The sequence below is a fragment of the Stegastes partitus genome, unplaced genomic scaffold (assembly GCF_000690725.1).
Source record: "Stegastes partitus isolate 25-593 unplaced genomic scaffold, Stegastes_partitus-1.0.2 Scaffold578, whole genome shotgun sequence".
In the NCBI taxonomy this organism is placed as follows: domain Eukaryota; kingdom Metazoa; phylum Chordata; class Actinopteri; family Pomacentridae; genus Stegastes; species Stegastes partitus.
This window is the reverse complement of record NW_007578309.1, coordinates 187,447-202,010: the sequence shown is the minus strand read 5'-3', so window position 1 is coordinate 202,010 and position 14,564 is coordinate 187,447. Positions and strand designations below refer to the sequence as shown.

Below are 14,564 nucleotides of genomic sequence, written 5' to 3'. Positions count from 1 at the left end.
TTTTTTAGGAAAAAAGGTAAAAACTCTGTTGCTATTCTCTGGTTGTTTACTCATCTTTGACAGAAAACTGAATGTCCTTCGATTGTGGACAAAACAAGACATCTGTCATCTTGGGGTTTTGGTAAACAGCGATCTACATTTTCACTTTCTTTCTGACATTTTATAGACCAAACAACTAATCCAATAACAAATAAAACAATCTACAAGGATAATAATTGTAGCTCTAGAGTGAACAAGTAGCCTTTTTTTTGTTACCAATACATTTAAGCTGAAGGTCTGGAGGTCACAGAAATCATGAGGATTCATCCGCCCAGTATGGTGTAAGACAGATGTATACGCTGGGACATTAGCAGGATGAGTCAATCCCATGATTCATGCAACATATGAATCCATTTCTTTTATTATAGAAACCTGAAAAGTTTCCTTGAGCCTTACATATAGACCTAAGATGTGTTTGTTTTGTTGAACAACTTTCAGATTAAATGGTTCTGCAGCCAAAACTGCTTTGATAACTTCATTTATCTGTTCTGAAACAGTCAGACGCAATTAAAGAATGATTACAACTTTAATTTGCACATAAGACAGAATACGAACGCTGGGCTCTGGTGGTAAAAGCTTTCATCCAGTTAAGGTCCATCCCTGTAATCATTTACTGCTGCAAGGCTGTCGCACAGTTTCCTGATTTGGAACTTAAGGAAGAATTTCAACCTGGTGAATCTCCCATTAATGTTGCTGCTGAGGCTCTTAGTGTCATTTTATTTCTGCCCTCTTCACCTCTGATGTAGAGATTCAGAAACGCAGCGTTCAGCAGATGCAATTACATGAATTATTTTAAACACTTGTTTTCTAGTCGGACTAAAAGGTAAATACAAGAATGACTCCATACAGTAAGAACGGAGAGCGGTGTGTTCAGCCTGACTGGTCTCGCTCTTTTCTTGATTTTGGGAAGGTGAAAAAAAAATCACGTGCAGTGTTTATCAGAGCTTTAAAGCTTTCCACAGCCGGGATTACTGCCTTCCATGGACACGTGGAGGTTTTCCAAGTCTGCCATCATCAGGTCCGGCAGCTCTGCAGCAACAGTTTTCCTCCTCAGTCAGCAGCAGAGCAGCAGCGCAGGAACATCACCAGTTTCCCCAAAGTGTGTCGTCTTTCTGAGACTGCTGCAGGAGCCGTGACAGTCCCAGTTTACCGATTCATTGTAGGAAATGCTCTTCTGCACTTTGGTGGTGTGTTTGCACCTTTTAGCTTGTTTTTCTTGGACTGTGATCATACTGGCTGCTGCAAAGATGACGCCAAATGAAATTTTGCTGTATTTTTTTTGTATGACGACAATAAAGTTTCTTCTTCTTCTTCTTTCTGCCTCTGTCTCCATCCTCACACAGTAATGTGCCGGTGATTAAATCAGCCAGCAAGCATCCCGGAATGGAAATCCTTAATGCAGTTAGCAAAATGTGCATTTAACTTGAGTCAGACTGAAAACAAACGTTTAAAATTATTCATGTAGAAATGGTCTCTCTTTGGTAAGCTGCAGGGAGCTCCTGCTAATTGCTTCTCTTAAGGCCGTTCACAAGCTGTTTCCTGTGAATCCTCATTTCCTCGAGTCTCAACGGCCGAGGTGAAGAGTGCAAAGTTAGCAGGACACTCAAAGTTAAAATAGCCACATTAATAGGAAATATGCTCGCCGGAGTTTATTTTTTAACCTTGCCAATGAATTTGTTGATGCTACTTAACCACATATGAGGATAATTCACAGCAGATTGGTGCACAAGATGAAAGACGTATAGACGGTACGCTCGTCGGTGTTCTCGCTCTGACAGCCATCTGTCCACTCGCACACATACATCCAGCGCAGGAGGACATCGCAGCGTCGGTGACAAATGTTTCAGAGCTGAACCTGCCCTCAGGTGCAGAACCGCCACGGCGAGGCTTCACAACATTCCTCCTCCCAGCAGGTGATGTCAGTGGCAGCAGCTCACCAAAACCCACAGGACGGCGAAGACGACGCCTCGCAGGTTAAACACACAATCCTCCCCGTCAGTCACAAAAATACTCCGCAAACACACTTTACTCCTCTGTGGCCGGCTCAAGTCGATATTTTTCTTTCTTTAATCATCAATTTGTGCAGAAATTCTTCAAAAGTGGTTAAAAATCAGCAGATACCATAACATTTAACAACTTTAGAATCTGTGAAAACAACTGCAAATATTTGTAACATTATTAGATTTTTAGTTTTACAATTTGATGTAGACATTATCTATAGATTTGTTCTGTTTTTCTCTTCTTTTTTTTTTACAGTCAACATGCAAATTAATCATTTTTTTCAGTAGTTTTGCTAGATATGATTGTACTTTTGCCTTTATTTTAGAGCAGCAGAGATGGACAGGAAAGGGAGGAGACCTGCAACAGAGGGTCATGAACGGGAGTTGAACCCACGACCGCTGCATCGGGGAACTACAGCCCCTGTTTATGGGTCACCCGCTCAACTGGGTGAGCTATAGGGACACCCCAGATATTAGCGTACTTTAAAAAAAATTGGGAAAATCTATTATGAAAAAATAACAAAAAACAGCAATTATTGTCAACTATTTATTATTTTTTAATCCTTAATATACATAATTTCTCTTCAAAATAACAGCAGATATCAGTAAACTAACATTTTGTGCTTATTTAAACAGTAAAAGAGTGTGATTTTAGGTAGTTACACTGAAAAAGAACAAATTACTATTTGTGAAATTACAGATTTTTTCTATCTTTAATTAAACAAAACAGAGAAAATCTGTAAAATAGCCATTCAGAAAAACTTTCTACCATTTTTAATCCTTTTAATATATATATTTTTTTCTTTTAAATAATGGCAAATATAAAACAGTAACAGGTAACAGTATTTTTTTGCTGATTTACATACAGTAAAAAAAAGTTGTAATTTTACAATCAAGTCATGAAAAATAAAGATTTTTGTTGTCTGATTATTTACAGTTTTGTCCTTTTAAAAAAAAAATAAAAAAAAAAACTATCAACATGCAAATAACTTTTTTTCTGTGATACACTAATTACTAACTGTAGTTCAAGAAAACCAGTAAAATTACAGTAAAATATTTTTTGTTTAATTATATTGAAAAACTGTTCAATTCTTTTTTCTTTTTTTTCCCAGAAATATACTCTTAGTGATCCTGAAGCAGCAGTTGAAAAATGAAACTATAAAATAGTGAGCAGCCATAGCAGGTCGGTGTGAGATTGTGTGTGAAAAGTGGGAAAGAAGTGTGAGTGAGACGCCGCTGCTAATCCGGTATCGCACCTTCGTGTTCAGAGCTACGATGGAAGTGACACCAGAGCCAGAGGAGGCTGATCCTCCTCAGGTCAGAGCTGCTGTGCAACTGTTCAGGCAGGAATTCTGACAACATCCAACAACAACGTCGCATATTTCTGGAGCACAGTTCCACAAACATGCCATACGACAACTTTAAACTAATATTAATCAAACCTTTTTTTTTTTATTTTTTTTGCATGCAAGCTGCTCATTCATTAACAAGTGGAAAAGGAAGTCTTTACACTACAACATCATTTATTGTATGCATGAATGTTCAACTGCATAAATGCTGTGGTTTCACTTAATTACCACCAATCTGATGCCAGTCACTGTGCACCCAAAAGACAACGTGTCAGATGAGCCTTGTTCTTCCTGCAAGACGTTAGTCAGCAGCGATATGATCAATGAGCCGGGCTCCGGTTTCAGCTAATCCTTCTGATCTCGTGTTCTAACATATTGACTGCTCTCCTGTAATTCATATTCTGTCAGTATAGTGAGCTCAAAGAACTGCGGTTCTGCTCGCTAATGTTAATACACTTGGTTTCTGGGGGAGGAAGGAGTGCGGTTATAAGCAGCCATTAACTGTTAGAAGGGGGTCTGAAATGAATACAGGCTCAGAGCAGAAATAACCTTGAAACCACAAGCACATGACATAACATGATACGGAAGCTGAGTCGAACATCCCTCCACCGAGGAATCAAGTATTCAGCCTGAACCGGTGGCTCTGATGCAACTGAGGCTGCAAAAAAATGGTTGCTTTCATTGTTGATCAATCAGTCGATGAGCTTCTCAATTAATCGGTTAGTTGTTTGGTCTAAAAAATGTCAGAAAATGGCAAAAAAAAATCCCAAGTTGATAAATTTGTATAAATTGGTGTATTCAGTATGTAAATTGGGGATGCACGATATATCGGCAACCACATCGGTATCGACTGATGTGAGTGTTTTTCTGATATATCGGTATCGGTTCGATGAACAAATTTCGCGGATGTGAAAAATCGATGATTGTCTAACATCAGCACCTTCGTCTCTACATTTGATATTGCTGCTATTTCACAGATATTTTTACTTAAATGGTCCTGGACTTGAATGTTAAATATGTTCAAATATGTTTAAATGGGTTTGACTTTTGTTACGTAATAAAGAAGACTATGTGGTCTAATTTGGTATGGGCTACTTGTGAATAGTTTTCACATTCTCACAGTGTTTACTTACACTCATTTTTCAGTGTGAACAAAAATTGAATATCGGTAATATCGGTTATCGTGATATCAGCAATCTTAATATCGGATATCGGTATCAGCCAGAAGGTTTAATATCATGCATCACTAGAATAAATGTCTTGTTTCATCCACAACCCAAAGACATTCAGTTTACTGTACTAGAGGAGGAAAAAACTGAAAATATTCAAATTTGACATTTTTCTTAAAAAATTACTCAAACTGATCACTCAGATCTCAAAATAGTTGACGACAAATCAGTTAATTGATAAACTGCTGCCGCTCTAGACTCAATTTGGGAAAATAAGATTCAATTACAGCCATTAAAAAGTCTCCATGATGTAAAATGTACTGATTTATATTCCATCCTGTTCGTATGTATATTAAATCAGCATTTCTCTGTGAAGTCTAACAACTGGTACCGTTGTGAGTGACCTAAAAAGTGCATTCTGGGAAGAAATCTGACTTTATCATTGCCTCAACAAGATGGTAAAAACTTTTATAATGAGCACAGTCCCGCCGCGGCACAAATGTTTACCAGTGAAAATGCATCGTGGGTGCTTCACTCGCCGACCGCTTCCCTTCAAAGCGACAGAACACCCCAAAAAATACTAGTCAGGAGGGCAGTAAAATGCCACGCGAGAGGAGATAATTTCTCAGGTCTGTAATAACCCGAGTGTCCGTGGAGTGACTCATCGCAAAAAGACGAGAGGGAGCACCGAGTTAAACACGAGTATCAGTCAACAGGAATTAAACACAGAGGACATGATGCCGTTTGAATCACCAGGTCAGAGAGGACACCGAGAGCGATTGAAGTGAATGAGTAATGCTCCCTTTGTAGCTTATCGCTGAGACATCCTTGAGCAAGGCACTTAACCTCCAGCTGCAGCAGTGGAACAGCAGAGCACTGTGGCCAGAAGAAAATATTCCACAACACATGACTTCAATTGGCCTTTTCTGTCTCTGCGGCCTAAAAATTTAGAAAAAATACCTCAATGCACACGTTAGATTTTGCACTGCAATCACTCGGAGCTTCTCTGTAGTGAATCAGCAATTGGAGAACTGCCTCAAACACAAGCTGCGATTACTTTCCTCCTTGGGTTGACTTTACCTCCGCAAACAGTCATTCAGCAGACGGCTGAAACACGAGACGCGAGATGTGAGGGATGAAACTCGTCTGGGACGTCAAATGGATGGAAATTTCAGAAAAAGAAAAAAAAAAACCCTGGCTTGGAGAAGAGTGCAAAGCGAGGCTTTTTCGGTGAGGATTGAAGGAGGGTAGGGGGGGGAAATGAGAAAGTGAGATTAAGGTTGGATTGGCAGAGCGAGGCTGCAGAGGGAGGAGAGCAGGGAGATGAAGAGCGCGAGGAGCAGATGGTGGCGGGGAGCCAGCCGCGATCAAAATCTTCCCCAAAAAACTTCAAAGGGAAATCACTGGAGCACAATAACTTCATTCTCCTGTCCTATTTTGTATGCAGTTAACATTTTATAGTTCAATCCACCGGCAGCAAAACAAACCGCACGATGCGACTGCAGGGAAGCGATAGTTGATCGGCTCAACTTTTTTCGGCTGATTAGTCAGTTTTAATTATATCTTCCTGACGCTTTATATGAATTATTCAACATTGTATTTATTCCATCTCTGGCATCAGGATAATATAAAAGGCACATCAATAGCAGTGCGGGATTTACTTTTACAGGAGTCTGGAGGGAAAACTTGGATCAGTTTCTGCACTTCAATGTGGACAATAATACAGAAAAGAAGAGATTTATAAACTTAATGGCCCATACGAAAAGGTCATAAAAATGTCTTTGGCATCAAAATGACTTATAATTTCTCCAGTCTGGACGCAGCCTTGGGAACAGTTTTCTGTGTCACTAAACTTGTGATCAGTTTGTGTGATGAAAGAGGCAAAGCGGACTAAATTTGCCTCCAGAGTCAAGCCACCAATTCCACAAAACTGCTCTGGAGGGTCGATTTATTTCCACAACAGGACAGAGACAAAGCCGGTACTGTAAATCTGAAAGCCTGGGAGTCATCGCTGAAGCCTGCTACACTGACATTAACTCAGAATTAGGTTATTATGCACATTGGTAATGAAGTCATACTTCTTGTAATGATATTTCAGTCAGATGATGTATTAATCCGTCCTGTAAAGGAGAGCAGGACATTCCTTTTATATCATTCTCTGTCAACAGCCCTCAATGAGCAAAAGGAGTCACTGATTGTATCTTTAGCCGTCTAAATCAATGTAAAGGACACATTTATTCTAATTTCAAATTAGCCCCAGGCTGACCTCATTAATATCTCATTTGGATGGGATGCTATCGCTGGCCACAGTCCAACTCAAACTCACGAGGGACCGAGGGTGTTTCTCTGCACATAAACAGCTCCTCCGGTGCAGCGGTTGGATTAAAACGTTCCAGGCTGCGTGGCCTCGGCTGCTGTCACTCATCTGTGGCGTGAACCTGCAGCGCCTGGAAGGCACGAGGCCTTTCAGCAGTTGTCAAGGCCTGTTACCATGACACTTCACAGCCCCGTCGCCCTGACGATGCCGCTTATCAAACAGCCAGAGATTAGCTGGCATCAGCGTTACGTGTGGCCAGACACGGTGCAGGGAAACAAACTGACCAGTACTGTACATACTCTGTCTCTGGTGGTTTAGGAATGTGCTCTGGTCCAGGTATCTTTCTGACCTTCACAGCTGGGACACCAACCAGCTGATAAATATCTGCTAGAGTCTGCTTGCGATACCAAAATTCTTTATTATGTGTTTAACCCTTGCTGATGATGCATTACAGCTGCAGCATGCGATGCGTCGTGCGGGAACACAATTCAAATGGAGCACTGCTTTTGTAGCTTTGGTGTGGATTCTTAACTGGAGTGTTCTGGTTTTGTTTGTGTACTTGTAAAACGTAGCATTCAGGGTTTTTTCCTGCACAGAGGAATTTTTGTTGCCCCCAAAAGAGGTTTTAAGCAGCTCCACAGGAAACTAACTGCAGCCAAAATGATAAGAAGTGAGAGCTTAAAGAAAGCACATTTAAGTATAGCCAGCTGTGTTCATTGGGATTCACTTTGGAAAGTTAAAGACATTTTTGTTTATCATATTTACAAAAATAAATAATAATAATAGGAGGATTTTTTTCAAATGAATACACACTCATCACCTTTACTGTATACAGACCAATAATGCTGACTGTCACAGCAATCATCCATAAAAGTCCCATTTTGAGCCACAAAACCCTGGAAAATGCCCATTAAACAAAAATATGAAAAAAAGGCTAAACCTCCTCATGATGCAGCTTCTCAAATGCTGCAGTTTCTGTTTTACATAATAGTAAACTGGGAACGTTTGGTTTTTCAAAGACATCAACTTAGCCTCTGCAAAATTACACGACTTCTGGTTTGAACAGTGGTCTTATATGTCAAAGTCCTATATTCTGTCAACCCATCCATCCACCCCAACCTCCTCCCTACGAGAATTTCAACAAAAAGTCCAGTCAAGATTTTTGAGTCGCAGCTGCTCTGTTGGACAAACTATGTGATGACACTGTTTTCTAAATTAGCCCAAACATCTTTTTCTGTATTATGCTCCTTAAAAGAAAAAAAATGATTAAAAGAAAACAATGATTACTGGTTTGAACGGTTATCTCTTATATTAAAGTCAACCCATCCATCCACCCCAACCTCCTCCCTATGAGAATTTGTGGCTTTTACTTAAGAGTCCAGTTGTCTCTTATGTTAAAGTGAACCCATCCGTCCACCCCAACCTCCTCCCTATATACAGACCTTTGGGCTCTTATCTAAGAGCCTGACTGATGCTTGATTTTTAAGTCAGAGCTGCTCTGCTGGACAAACTACGCCGTTTCTAAATTACCCCACACATGTAAAGATTTCATATCGGCACACATCAGACAATATATACACCGTTATTGACACATCCATGACAGGCATTACCAGCTGCCCAATACATTATTCTGTTTTTGACTACATCACCTCGTAATCCCACTACAGCGCAAAGCCACAATAAACACAACCATAGGTCACAACGAGCTGCTTGCACGAATGACTCACGGGGCATTCTTTTCTCGGATGAAGTCTGCAAACTCAACTTAAGTGTGCTGAGTAAACACATGGCACCAACCTGGCTGCCCAACACTCATCTCCACCAGTACTGAAGAGCCAGTGGGCCAGTAACTGAGTGTTGATCCTGCCACCACAACTTCACGACACACATGCAGCCACAAGTGTCCTACATGAGTCAGCTCGGAGCAGCTGGAGCCGCCACTCGCTCGCACACCTGTTACACACTGCATCCCTTCTGGACACACAACTGTCCCTCGGAGTAACAGCAGGGAACACAACTTGTGTTTAAAAGCCACACCAGGCTTCGCTCCTGTCTGCTGCCGTCAGTGGTTCTGGTGATGTTCGATTTCAACACCGCTCCAGTTCAAGGAGAGACATGCTAAAAAAACAGCTAATGAGAGAGTTGTTAAAAAAGGATGAGGAAGATGAAAAGTAAGTGGTTTCCATTCTGGGACATGGACACAACACGCGGCTCTTTGAAACAACCAAAGCTATTGTTAACCACAGTTTGAGTTTGGCCCACGGAGAGATTCCAACAGCTGGATCCAATTAAGGGCTTTCTTAAAGGGGGCAGGCCTCATCCACGCTGCATGTCTCACTTCTCAACACACATACGACCCGAGATAATGGGTGAAACAAAAGAAAATGAAGATCGCACACTTCCATAGAAGCTCTTTTTTGACATCTGAGCTTTGTATGTACGGGTGAGAACATCACCGCAGCAACGTTCAAGAGGAAATATCTGACAAAAACTCCTGTGCTGTGTCAAACAGAATCAAGCAAAAACCTTTCTGCCTCATCAGCAACCTCAGGCGCTCTTAAGGACACATTCCTGCGGGGAAGGAAACTCTGCACAAACTAACAAAAAACAGCTTAAAATGATGGCTCTGCCAGCTTTCAGGCACGATGATGTAACTAAACAAGGCCAACTCCAGACCTTCGGTGGTAAAATAACAGTGTGGCTGTCAGAGACGCTTAAGGAACCTCAAGGCATTTGCAACAATAATGTTACATGAGATTTAGGATTATGGAAAAGACGAGCCAGTCTGCAAGGAATAATGTTCAAGTACAACTAAACTTCATTCTGAATTATGTTTTGAAGGAAACATATGTTGTGTTTCTAATCTTTGCCAGTTTTTTTTTTTACTGCTTTACTGTCGCTCATTTTTAGCCATCCAATCACGTCTTTGAATGAGGGAGGATTTTTCACCACGGTACCCCTAAAAATCCAGAAGATGCTTCAAATATGTTGCAAAAGGGTTGTGTTTTAACCCAAACCATGACATTCTCTCAAACCCTAAGCAAGAAACTTTAGTGGCAACATTTAACCAAGCTTCTAACTTAAAGAATGTACATTTTGCATTTGACTTCAGAGAGAATAAAGGAACTCTATATATAGCAAAGTTCCTCTCCAGTACTAAGGCACTTGTATCGTGTCTTTTAAACCTTAGGTTCCAAATCATGTGAAAATGTGTTTCTCAATCACCAATCAATACTGGAAGAGTTACCATGCATGACGCTCGCCTCTAATTGATTTCAGCATCTTGTCCAAGGAGGTTTCAGACGTGGTGGGGGCGGGGATTGAACCGCCAACCTTCGCGATTCGAGAACAATCCACTTTAACACCTGAGCCCAGGACCAGTTCCTCAAAAATGACCTCTACAGGCATCGATGAAACCCCTAAAAACTCATCTATGTATATCTAAAATTTGTAACTTTTTCATTGAAAATAAAACCTTCCTGCCTTAAAATGGCGTAAATGTAACTCGACACCCAGCGCTGACCCTGCGTTTTAAGCTTTTGCAATGTCACACATAACAGTGGTTATGTGTGTTTGATGGTGTCCAATGCAGGAACGCTCCGTCACGTTTTAATCTGTTGCAAAGTGAATACTGGACTGAAGCCACAAAAGTACCAAATAGATATTTCCCCCAAATTACTCAGGCCTAATGGCAAGGTGTGGTATAACTCAGCCACATATGTTCCAAGCAGAAACTGATTCTGAAGAGGAATAATGATACAGACAGCTCCACCTTGAAGGTAGACAGGACTGATTCTCGATGTTTGATACCTTGGAAGTCTGAATCTATGTTTTTGAGACTCTCAGACTGCCTGTTTCACTCATGATATTCAACTCAGCTGTATTTACAGCGCCACAACATGTCACTCAGAGCACTTCACATAGCAAAGTGAAAGCCATGTGAATTTTAAACAGAGAACAGACAACCCAACGATCCAAAGTTACCTTTGGATGCCCTACAACCAAGCCGTCAGCGACGATGGGAAGTGCCGCCTCCCAAAAAAAAGAGAAGAAATCAAAAACCTCCGATAGAACCAGGTTCAGGGCAGGCGGCCAGCTGCCTTGACCAGTCGGGGTGAGAGTTCGGATGAGTGACACACCTTCTAACATCTAACAAAACACCATATGGACACGTTACCAAGGTAAAAGGCTGGATTTTCCCTGGAGGGGCTCTGTTTTTACTCAACTTGGGGGTCTATGTTCCTCCTTCAGAAAGCAGTCAGCCATCATGTTGGCTGGGAAATAACGACTCCATTTACAACCAGGCAGCAACACATACAAGCACCTCAGACTGAAAATGTGATCCAGAGTCAGAACCCAAGCCGCTGTAGGAAGAAGAAGAAGAAGCTGGAAAAGGTGTGTCTTGGGTGCACCTCTGACAAGTACTGTGTGGATTCCTGCCTGCAAAAGACTGCCTGGATGAAGATGGGTGTTTTTTTCTCAGCCATTTCTTCATGTCACTTAAAAGTGTGTGACAATCATAATGTGGCATCAAAAAATAAATACATTAAAAAAAATATAAATAAATGCCCCCCCATCACCAGTGCTCAGAGATAATCCCTCTTAGTCAGTGTGGGAGTATCAGCAGCAGCAGCAGGAATGAAGGAGCGCCATTCCCAACCCCATGCACGTCCACTAATGCAGCACAAACTGAGCCCAACGAGGCTGTCGGTGCAATAAAAACTGGCAAAATTCACCCCGAGGACAACATGACACTGTCTGCAAAGCCCGCTGTGCGTCCCTGAAGCGGCCGCGGAGACACTTCGGAACCAGAATCGATGACCAAAAAAAAATAAAAAAATAAAAAAATGACATTTCAGAGCCACACATTCATTTAAGAGCCGTAGTTTTCCAGCGATCGCACACTTCTCTGGGTGTTATTTCACCCTGAACAACAACCGGCAGCCTCTTACCTCATGGTGAAAGTGTTGTCAGGCCAAATATATCGCTGGACTCCTTCGTCGACGGCGGAGTTTTGTTGGGTAGTTTTCACAGAAGTTCACGGTTGCAACGCTACGGGCGACCAAGATGAATGGGGACGAGAGGGTTTCACAGTTTTGGAGGCTATCCGGTAAAAGTACAAAAAAAAAAAGAAGAAAAAAAAGAAAATGAGGATGTAAAAAAAAAAAAAGAAGAGAGGAAACAGTCCGATCCTACATGATCCAGAGCATCGCGGCTCCGCTGCTGGTGGTGCTGGTGGTGGTGGGTGAGTCACTGGGAACAAAGTGGGAGAATCGCAGCGTTTCTCGGCTCTTTCTGACGCGCTCGGCTCGGTGCGGTGCGCCGCTCTGCCGCTCCGCCGCCGCGCCGCCGCCGCTGCCTGCTGGCTGCAACACGTGCTGCGTTCACGGACGCTCCGGCGGCTCCTGCTCTGAAGCTCCAACAGTCTGCAACTGGCAAACAACCTCTAATTCTGCAACACCAAGGGGAGAAAAACACATCACTCCAGTTCTTAGGTCCCTTGCTGGGGCCAAAATACCACCATGATTTGGAAATTGTGCAATTGTTTTCATTTTAAGGCGCTAATAAGTGTTTATTATTGACATTTTGGATAACTTTTGGTAATTTTGTACAAGTTAAAAAGTCATGTTTGACCAATTTTGAGTCATTTAGGATCAAATTTAGATTATTTTGGACAGACTTCAAGTTTAAATAACTAAGTGCTGTCTTGTCGTACGTCAAAGTCAACTAATGTTGGAGAACTGAATTTACTATATCAGATATCAGGTAATTCTGCTTAACTTTCAAGTCATTTTGGACAGAATTTTTGTCAAAATAGCACAAAATTGCAGGGCTAGGGCTGCACTTACAAATACTTTTTTGGGGCCAAAATTCCAACCTCATTTGAAAACTGTACAATTATTTCCATTTTAAAGCCCAATAAGTATTATTATTGACATTCTGGGGAACTTTTAGTAATTTTGTACAAGTTTAAAATTAATTTTGGACCAATTTTGGACAAAATATGGGTTAAGTTAAAATAACTTTAAAAAAACAAAACAAAAAAACAAACTAGAGCATTGCAATACATTAAATTCCACTACTGTTAGAGGCCTCAAAAGTTGGGGAAATGTCCACCAAAGATTGTATTTTTAGTTGGAAATATGTGTACAAGCATATCTATGTGTGTGTGTGTGTGTGTGTGTGTGTGTACACATATATACACACTCATTTGACCTGGACTACTACAGGCCTCCTTAAAATGCAGCTTTGTTCAAATGGCACGATGCCACAGATGACAAGAGAAAGAAGAGAACGAGCTGTTGGCTGATGACATGTTGGGGTCACGTGATCCCACTCTCGATCTGGTCATTAGCATTTACAATCTGGTGAGTGCTTGATTGTTTCATGACGTGCATTCTGTTGTTGAGATGCCGTGTGTACTTATTCCCTTGTCTTTAAAAGAATAGATAGAATTTAGGAAAACCTGACATGCTCCCTTTGTATTTTTGTTCAGTATGTCATTATATCAAGCAGAGCCAGTGTCGGTCAAGTATAACATGAATTAAGATGTATGAGTCTAAGTCAGGTAAAGTTGCTTTACATTTGTGGATGAAGGTCAACACTTTATGATTTACGCAGCTTTGCAACTGAATACAAGCAAATGGGAACTTAAACAACCTTTTGGCTAGTTCATGTACGTTTCTTTGCAGATAAAAGTACAGGAAGCTGTTGTCTCACTCTCAGAACATATCCCTCAATGTTTTTATTACAAAAAAAGTCTCTAGGGCCCCTTGTTGCTTAAAACACAAGTGACACTGTGATTGGCTTACAAGAATATTATCATTTGATCAACATGATGTCTTTTTGTTATTTGCAGCCTATAAATAACAACACCCCTGCTTAATTTATTAAACAGAAGCAAGATTGGGCTTCTACAGCTCCTGCCATCTGGTACCATCTGCCAAATTGGGTAAAAGCCTGTAAGAATCTTCAGTTTGCTGGTTCTTTTCTTGAAAGAGTGTTAAGTGTGTCATTTCCCACAGAACATGAACGCAGCAGTTGACGCAGCCTGTAGGACGTAGCACGTACAGGTTGCCCCTGACAACTGAGTTGGATATCTTGCTGTGTGCTGCCTGAGATGTTGAGCTGGGACCAGCAGAGGAACATTTTTACAAAAGAGGCTTGTGAAAATGACTGTAGGGGGATCTGCTGCTCTGTCTTATAAATAACTACAGTGATCCTGCAGTCATGCTGCACACATACAAGTGCATTATTCATATCTTGGCTATAAGCATTTTACATAAGATCTCTGAACTCTAACAGTGTGCAGTGTACAAACTGGAGCCACATTTTGCTTCAATGGCAAACTCTAGTACATTTGTAGAAGACAGTGAAGCTGATGGTGAGGTTATTTGGAGTCTGTGGTGGACGATTTAAAGGAAACTGCTCAGTGTTATAGACAGTCTATATCATCCTGTGAAGGCAACACTGGTGTCACATGAGAGCAGCTTCAGCTGTAGACTGAGACCACCGAGGTACAGAACACAAGGACTTCTCTACTAACAAGCTGTATAACTCCAAATTTTCTATTACATTTTATTTATATAGCGCCAATTTGCAACACAAGTCATCTCATAGTGGAGTAAGACCTTACAAAATTTAAACAGAGAACTCAACAAATCCAAAGATTTTTTTGGATTCCCTTTGA

The 14,564-nt window shown here is 41.2% G+C and overlaps 1 protein-coding gene across 1 annotated transcript in view; it reads right to left on the bottom strand.

The window, feature by feature from the left end:
• The window catches only part of enah (ENAH actin regulator), a 164,714-nt gene extending 152,566 nt beyond the window's left edge, over positions 1-12,148 (bottom strand). The window contains exon 1 of the mRNA XM_008288868.1: positions 11,827-12,148. Within this exon, the coding sequence (XP_008287090.1) occupies positions 11,827-11,831 (5 nt within the window). The 5' untranslated portion in view covers positions 11,832-12,148. The remainder of the gene's footprint in view (positions 1-11,826) is intronic.
• Positions 12,149-14,564: the final 2,416 nt, after the last annotated feature.